This window comes from Callorhinchus milii, unplaced genomic scaffold (assembly GCF_018977255.1).
Source record: "Callorhinchus milii isolate IMCB2004 unplaced genomic scaffold, IMCB_Cmil_1.0 Scaffold9, whole genome shotgun sequence".
NCBI lineage: Eukaryota > Metazoa > Chordata > Chondrichthyes > Chimaeriformes > Callorhinchidae > Callorhinchus > Callorhinchus milii.
Window position 1 is genome coordinate 9,815,964 of NW_024704750.1, and position 8,454 is coordinate 9,824,417.

Sequence of the window (8,454 nt, forward strand, 5' to 3'; positions counted from 1 at the left end):
CTCCTCCATACTTCATGAAGAGAGAAACTTGGGGATGGTCAGATTTCCTCATGAATCCTATGGTAAGTAGATATCATACTTGAAATTTTTTTTTAATTGCAATTTATCCTGAACTGAGAAAAGGACCAGTGTGTTTTACTGATTAACACTAGGTTTCTCTGTGAAAATACTTCTGCTTTGAAGTAAGAACGTTTTAAATTTGTTATTGAGGAAGGGTAAATTCATGTGATGTTCAGCTGGTGCCTGAATTGTTGTTTTTCCAAGACTGTGTGACTTCTGTTTGCACACTGAGCATTGGCACTTTTCCCTAGACCACACAAATGCTACCATAGCACAGTCAATAAAGGGCCTTTACAGTCTTGGAGGAGACACATACATTGATGTGATTGAGAATAAATTGCGAGAGAGAGAGAGAGAGAATAATTTCAGAAGCAGCTTTGTTGATGGTGGGTAACTTAGAGTATTGTAACCTGTACAGTTTTAAAGAAACTTGAGGTTTCCCAAGATAAATTAATTAAATTCACAGTTTTATCTTGAGGTTTCTCCCAAATGTATATCTAGACAGTGGCCTATTTAGACTATTTAACTTTGGAGGAGGAAGGGAAGGATACTGTTACCTGAACCTGATACTGTCCTCATTCAAGTACCGAAAAATGGTCTTTCCCAGGAAGGTTTACTGATCGATCAAGAGTATGAATCTTAAGTTATTTTTGTGCTTCAGAGTATGGGGTATTAAGATCAGTTGTAGGGCCCTCATCACAATCACAGCAGAGTTTGGCCATATCACCACAGACCAGGAATTGAAAGCTGTCATTGTATTACCTTGTAATCAGTGATGCTGGAGTGTGGTTTTCATTAAAAAAATGATTCCCTGAAATGAACAAGCAATCAGTATTCTTCCAGTTCACTCCTCTCTTTTATTCATAATAAAAACAACTCTTGCATTTGATATAGAACCATTTCCTATTGACAAATCTCGGTGCTTTGCAGAGGTTTCTCATGTGTAGTTAGTGACTGTATTTGTAGGTGAAGGCAGCAGCTAATTTGCACACAGGGGTTTTGAATTTTGACATGAACTGTTGTCTGTTTTGATATTTGTGCCTGTTTATTTTGAACCAGAATTCTAACTTCAGAGATTATATTTTGACTCAGAATTTGATTCATGTTTTTCTGCCTTAATAATGTGAAGCATAGCTGGTCATGATTTTTATTGTATATGCATGATTTTTTGAATTATTTTTCTCCACAGGTAATAATGATGGTTCTTCCATTGCTAATCATCCTTCTCCTGCCTAAAGTAGTCAATACCAATGATCCTGAGATGCGAAGGGTGAGTATGCAGAGTGCTTAGCTGAAAAATAAATAAATTCCATTGTTAGATTTGAAAAAGTTTACATAGAGTATTAGTAATTTCTAAAAACTGGACCCATTATCAGTGAAGTGATTGATTGGTGTGCATTGTGATTGAAAAATACATGATGGAAAAGTTGGATCAAGGTAGTTTTTGTATTTTGTATTTGTATGTATCATTGCAAGTTTGTACAAGTTCAGAGTAAGATTGTAATTAAATTGTTATGGTGCAAAATAAGCTATTGGTAAACTTTGAAAAAGAGCTAACTTGTTGGTTGAAGTCCAAGAAAGCTGAACCACATTTTAGAGGTAGTTCTTCCCTACATTCTGCTTGTTTTATAATCTGTTGAACAAGTTATGAATAGTAACGTGCACAATCATGTCAAGAGATTCTGCAAGCTTAGTATGAATATTCTACAAAAGTGGTTTACACAAATCATGATATTTTAATTTATTAATAGCAAAGTTTTAAGCAGACTCTCAAAATTAGTGGAATACTCCTTCCCTAGTCTACCTGATAATTTGGTCATTTGCTTCAGTTGTAGATATTTCATCGATTCTTTGTTCTGCTGCTCAGTACTCGATGGATAAATCTGAATGTTAATTTCCTGGGAAGAAAACAAACTCACCTGTTGGCATTCTCTGCTCTGAAATTTTGAATAGGTCATCTTCTATTAGTTCAGATTATCCTGTCCTGCTAAAGAAGACTAAGGAAGATGGATTGTTAGTGTGCAAGCTATTTACAGTACAGTATTAGAGATCATGAATGCTGGTGTTACAAGTGACTACAGGCTACAGTGGCAAGTGCACTTTGGGTTAACTCCTGTTTGGCAATGGGAGAGTGTAGTCCATTGGATATACCATTTTGTTTTTATCACTTTTATTGGTGTACCACACATATTTATGGTCTACATATTTATTTATGTACACAATACAATAAACTCTTCATAACTCAACCCTGGCTTAAGTTGATCACAACCACTTAAGTCACCATGCTGTCAATATCCCTGGCTGCATTTATGATGTATTTATACATAATATGCTTATCTCGCCACTTGGGATAACTTGTCATGGAGCCCTTTTCCCTTGGAGCTATCAGGAGTTTACTGTATACGTTAATGCACATGCAAACTGTGGCCCTTACATAGGTGAAATGGTTACCAGTGTCTCAATGCTGTATCCAGTACCATAGTTTTTGTATGTATAAATGCAGGAATTCAGCTCTCTTTCTGGGCGTTGACAATTAACAGTCTGTCAACTTTGTGTTCTAGGAGATGGAACAGTCTATGAACATGTTAAACCCCAACCATGAGCTGCCAGATGTTTCAGAGTTCATGACTCGACTTTTTTCCTCCAAATCATCTAAATCTGGAAGTGGCAATAAGTCTGGCAAGAGTGGAGCTGTGAAAAGGAGATAATTCCTCCTTGGGAACGCAATTCAATTCAACAAATATATGCACATGTGCCTGTTTGTGCTCTCATTTAAAAAAAACAGTCAAACGAATACTGGGAGCTTCCTTCGATCAGAAACTTTAATTGATTTTGTGGAAGACTGTGCGTTTTATATTTGCATGTATTAAAACATCAAACGTTCTGTGTGCTTTCAGTGATATTAATACATTCTGATGGATTTCCTGTAATTTTAATCAAGGTACAATACAGTGTAGTATTCTAGTTTATTTACTGCCACTTTGGGTAAGTATTTTTAATTCATTCAAAGACCGTTGAAGCATACTAAAGTAATATAAAAGTAAATATTTCAGATACCTGTTCACTTTCTGATGTACAACAAAGTTGCAAACCTCAGATTAATATATTAAAGGTAACTGTTCAGAGCTATGTATATTTGAAGTGCACAAAATAAAGTGATACAAATGTATTGTGATTTAATGGCTCTAGTAATGTCTAGAGCAGCATTTATTTAGTGTTGTCCAAAATCCATGTGTAAACCATGCAATGTAGTTTTGGGTAATTTGCTGTCAGATTTATAGTAATTATTCTGGGCTTACAAACACGCAGTAGTTTCGGCTGAGATTTAAGAGGATGACAAACAGAATTTGCGTCCTAATATATCTGAACAATGACGTAATGTTCTTTAGATTTCATGGATACTACTGGGTGGATAAAAGCAAATTGCAAGCCAAAACTAATACAATAATAATAATAATCCTTGCATTTCACGCGGGGAAGTGTCCTCGAGCGCTTGACAGTGGCAGAGTCTGACACCAAGCCAGGGCGAGAGGGAAGGGGGAGGTGTCTAAGAACAATCAAAAAGAAAGGTCTTCAGGCCGGATTTTAAATTGGAGGGAGAGGGCAAGGTGGAGGGATTAAGGGAGACAGTTCCAGTTTCAGGCCGCAGTGGCTGAAAGCACAGCCGCGGATGATGGAGAAGAGGGCACGAGGGACAAACAGGCAGCAGGTGGTGGAGGGTAATGCCTACAATTCGAAGTAAAAGTAGGTCAGGAGCTAGTTCACCTTTTTTCCTTGTAAGTAAATGCAGCCTCAGAAAGTTTTTTTTAAAAAAACGCATTTCTCGCTGACCATTGTTGGGGGAGGGAGAATAGAACAAATAATAATAATAATAATAATCCTTGCATTTGATATAGCGCTTTTCACGTCGCGAGGACGTCCCAAAGCGCTTCACACAACAAACTGTAAAGTGAATTGACTGTATATTTGTGGGCGAACGCGGCAGCCAATTGTGCACAGCAATGTCCCACAAACAGTCGTAGATTGAAAATGACCAATTTATTATTGTTTGGGGTTTTTTGGAGGGATTATTATTAGGTGTATGGAGTAAGGAAACTTGCCCAAGGTTTCGCCCTGCCTGGGATTGAACTCAGGTCTCTCGCTTGCAAAGCGAGTGCTCTAACCACTGAGCTACAGGACTCCACATTACTTTGTACAATGCAATGGTTTACCACATCCTGGTTTGCTGTCAGGTTTTTTTTATCCCCAAACAACAATTGCACTCTAGATGCAATTCTGTTAAGTGTGGTCAAAGTTATTTAGCCTTCCTTTTGGTTAGATGGTCATTGATTTCTGAAATGGAGTCATATTTACTAGGTATTTTCAAGAGTAATCTATTGATTTTGGTTAACTTAGATAATATAAATATTGTATGATATTTGTTAACATTATAAATAACTTCTTTTTGGCGAGGCGTTACAAACCAGTTAAAGATGACCTACATTAAGAAATGTTTCATCGTCAATGCTACAGGAAAGGTTTTATTTTTGGTTTTCTGCATACAATTGCTTTGATTTTTTTAGTTGCCTCATTAGATGTTTCCATTTAACAACAACAACTTGGATTTTTATAGCGCCTTCCATGCCGGACGGCGTCTCAGAGCGCTTTACAGTACCGGATCCCGGGACCGATCCAGGGGGAGGGTGAGAAAGACCACCAAAGGCGCAGTCAAAACTTTAAATTAATATTTAAAATATTAATGTGGGGAAAAAAATGAAGTTACACTAAACTAGCCCAATGCCGTAGACCTCTAAGACTTATTCATGAATCAGACTGGTTAGCTATTAACAACACTTTCTATTTCAACCCCAGTTCAGCTTCATATTTCTTTCCCTTTTGTCATAAGTACTCTTATTCTTCAGACACTAAGTGTTAAGGTTTTGAAACAATTTTGGAGAATTGAAACTACGTTTGAACCATATCCATTGATTTAACCTTTTAGTTTTCACCTTCATTCTGTTGATTTCTCCACATTCATTACCAATACTGCTAAGATGGCAGATGTTCTTACAGTATGGTGACGTGTTGGATGGTATACAGCTTCTATTACACACTGCTTTCGGGAGCTTGAGCCCAGAACTGAAGAAACTCATTAGAAGTCTGACAGTCAAGCGAGAGCAATTGGCAACCCAAGAACTACACTCATTACCATCAAACGAAAACACTGCTGTTACTACTGTGTCTTCAGACTGCTCTAATTGCTTGAAAACTGAAACCCAGAAAAAGGGACAACTTTAGTCAATTTTAAATACAGGGAGATATGGTGTGGGGAAATTAAAATACCTCAAGGGAAAGGGGGGGAGGGGAGAGGAAGTTTGGTTGCTTTGAGGTTGTGAATAACATGCAGATTGTAAGAAGCTTACATAAATTCACTATTCCCTCTTTTCACATTGAAAGAGAATTAATGATTGATGAACTCACTGTCAGGAAGCATATTTTCCCCATTTTCAGAAACTAATTTGTGATCCTTATGCAGTATAAGGAATCCTGTAGTTCAATTCGCCAGCGAGAGACCTGGGTTTGGCAGGGCGAAACGTTGGGCAAGTTTCTTTACTTCGCACACCTTTATTTACCTAGCAATAAGTAGGAATCCGGTTGTTAGTCGATTGGCGGATCGCTTTTCCGGGTGTAAAAATTACTTCAAAAAATAAATTGGTCACTCAATCCAAGACCTTTCTGGGACACTATTGTGCAATTGGCTGCTGCTTTTCGCCCACAAAATGTACAGTCAATTCACTTTACAGTATATTCTGTGAATTGCTTTGAGACATCATAAAGGCGTGATAAGGCACAATATCAAATGCAAGGATTATTATATGCAAAATCTATTTGTAAACTTGTAATAAGTTTCTTTTTATGGAACACATAACTATTGATTTATTTAAAAATAATAATTGAGGTCAAACAAATTCTGAATCCATTTTTAGTTTTAGAAATAGAATTATTGCTGCCCCTTTAATAACTTAAATTGATCAGGAAGGACAAAGATACCTGCCATCCAAATGTTGACTTGCATGTAATGATCTTTGCTACTACTCTCTTGGTGAGGATCAATACATGCCGTTTATATCTGTAACAACAAATTCTCTTGTTGAAACTTAATCTGTTCAGATATTTAGATATTCATGATAAATAAACATGAAATAAAAGGTTTCTTTTCAATTAATTGTTCAAATATTTGTAACTGGGGCTTCATATTCCTGAGTCTAAACAAGCAAACAGTTTATCAAGTGAAAATTGAGATAAAGGTTTTTTTAATTTAAAATTTTAATCAAAAGAAAACATACATTCAGAAGCTTTATCTTTGACATTTTATATTCATAATATATTGACCCTTTGAGGACTAGTATAATGTCTGTACTGGTGAAGATGACCTTTCATTCTGGTAAAATTATAAACGAAGATGTATTGAGCTGCACATACACTCTAGTTTTAATATTCACAGATCACTGAATCAGTCGAGAACCACACTTTGCATCCTTTCTACATTTATAAATTAAGTATCTTATCAAACAATTCCCCTCATAGGCGAGTGGAGTATTCTTTGGATTGAACTACTCTATGGAGGCAATGCTGGCAAAGCTAGAGAGGTTTCTAATAATACAAGGCATTGGTAGTTCAGCAAGTCTGTCTGACTCCATACTGAGACCTGGCAATGCAGTTCTGTCCTCCAGTATGCAAACCACAGCCGTAATGGTTGAGGGCAATTGTAAAACACTGTAGTGAACTGTGTGCTCTGCAATTACCAATGAAAATATTTTGTAGCTTTTCATTGTTGCTTTTTTCTACATGACCTCTGATATTTCAGCTTGTATATGTGTGGCAGGCTTCTCCTTTACCCTCGCACAGCGCTTCTGTGTAAAATACAAGAACAAAGTCACTCTGGTAGTTTCTGTCTCTAGGTTTCATGAGGTCTCTCCAAAGCCAGTATTCAACCCAATGTTTAAATATTTTATATATTTAACAGAAAAATGTTTAAAAAAAATTTGCGTCACAATTAAGCAGGTGCTTTACTCTGTGACACTTGTGCACTTATTTAATGTAGCAAAATTCTGGTTCTGAACCCTGAGCTAACCTGCAGCAGCATCAAATAATTATGCTTGCTGCACTGAAGTATTTCTTTACTTGCAAAAATTCAGGCTTTACGTATTTTAGTCACTAGCTTAGGCTAAGTTGGTTCGCTTTCCCAGTCATCACCTAATCCTGAGGCATTCAGTTGTATTCCTCTTTCAGAGGCTAGTTGATCTGCTATGGATTTTCATCTTTTGGGTTTCATTTTATATTTCCAGCATCTGCACTTGTTCCTTTCAGATCTATCACAATGTATTTGCCTATTGGTGATGAAAAAAATAGTTCTTCATTCAAACAGCAAGTTTTGGAGGTTTTTGGGGGAGAAATTCCAATTGGGTCTAGATTTACTCTCGTGAACATCCCAGAAATTAGCAAATTTTTTAAAGTAGCCTTAATTTTGAAGCTTTTTCCTGTAAGTTTTATGAAAAAAAATTCAAAGTTAAGATGGAATTCAACAATTTATGAAATTCTAAATGCTCTGATGATTCTCTAAGTTTGAAGCGTAAGTCTAGACACACGTGGAATATCTGACCAAACTTTGTGTTTCATTTGTGCAGTGAATGTCTTGCTGACCTGCTAATGAAAAGGCCCAAATGAGCAGCAGCAAATGCCTGAAATGCTGTTCTTGCATGTCGCCTGTTTTACATGTGGGAACTTTAGTTCTGGTTCATTGGAGCAGCACATCCTAAAGGGTCTGTTAGTACTGTTACTATAATAGATTGTGTGAGTTCAGCAACTGAAGTATTAATGCATTGAATGAACAAACTGTGTACTTGTGTGCACTCAACCAGCTTAGAACATTAAAATTTGTCAGCGTATGGTCCCAGCTGCCTGAAGTGTTATTTCCAGCACTTTAACTGTACGCATTAGTCATTTCCATGATTTTTTAAAAATCTGAATCTTCTATTTTGATTAATGTTCTCTTTAGGGTGTCCCCCGCACCCCACCCCCACCCCCATCCACCCATCTGTCATCTATCCTACTCCTCTTCTGAACTGTTTCCAATTTAGAATGTAGGCAAATGATCATTTCTCAGGTCGCTACCAATACTATTTCTTAATTATTCTCCAATTCCCCTTCTTTGAGGTCAAGTATCTCTGCCTTTTACTCCCTACTTCTTCACCCCTTCCTCAGCAGTCTGTCGGACATCAGAATCCTTCTGCCTTATATGAGCATTTAAACATTTAACTTCCTGTAGTTATCCATGAAACACAATTATGCACCCACTGAAAAGCTTTTGCTGATCTAGGTATTTTTTGAATACAAATATTAAGATCTTTTGTC

General features: G+C 36.8%; 1 protein-coding gene across 1 annotated transcript in view; it reads left to right on the top strand.

The window, feature by feature from the left end:
- Positions 1-3,235, top strand: part of emc7b (ER membrane protein complex subunit 7b) — a 5,807-nt gene extending 2,572 nt beyond the window's left edge. Inside the window, exons 3-5 of the mRNA XM_042338336.1 lie at positions 1-62; positions 1,250-1,330; positions 2,622-3,235. The exon at positions 1-62 is cut by the window's left edge and continues 77 nt beyond it. Coding sequence (XP_042194270.1) covers positions 1-62; positions 1,250-1,330; positions 2,622-2,768 — 290 coding nt within the window. The 3' untranslated portion in view covers positions 2,769-3,235. The remainder of the gene's footprint in view (positions 63-1,249; positions 1,331-2,621) is intronic.
- The last annotated feature ends 5,219 nt before the right edge of the window (positions 3,236-8,454 follow it).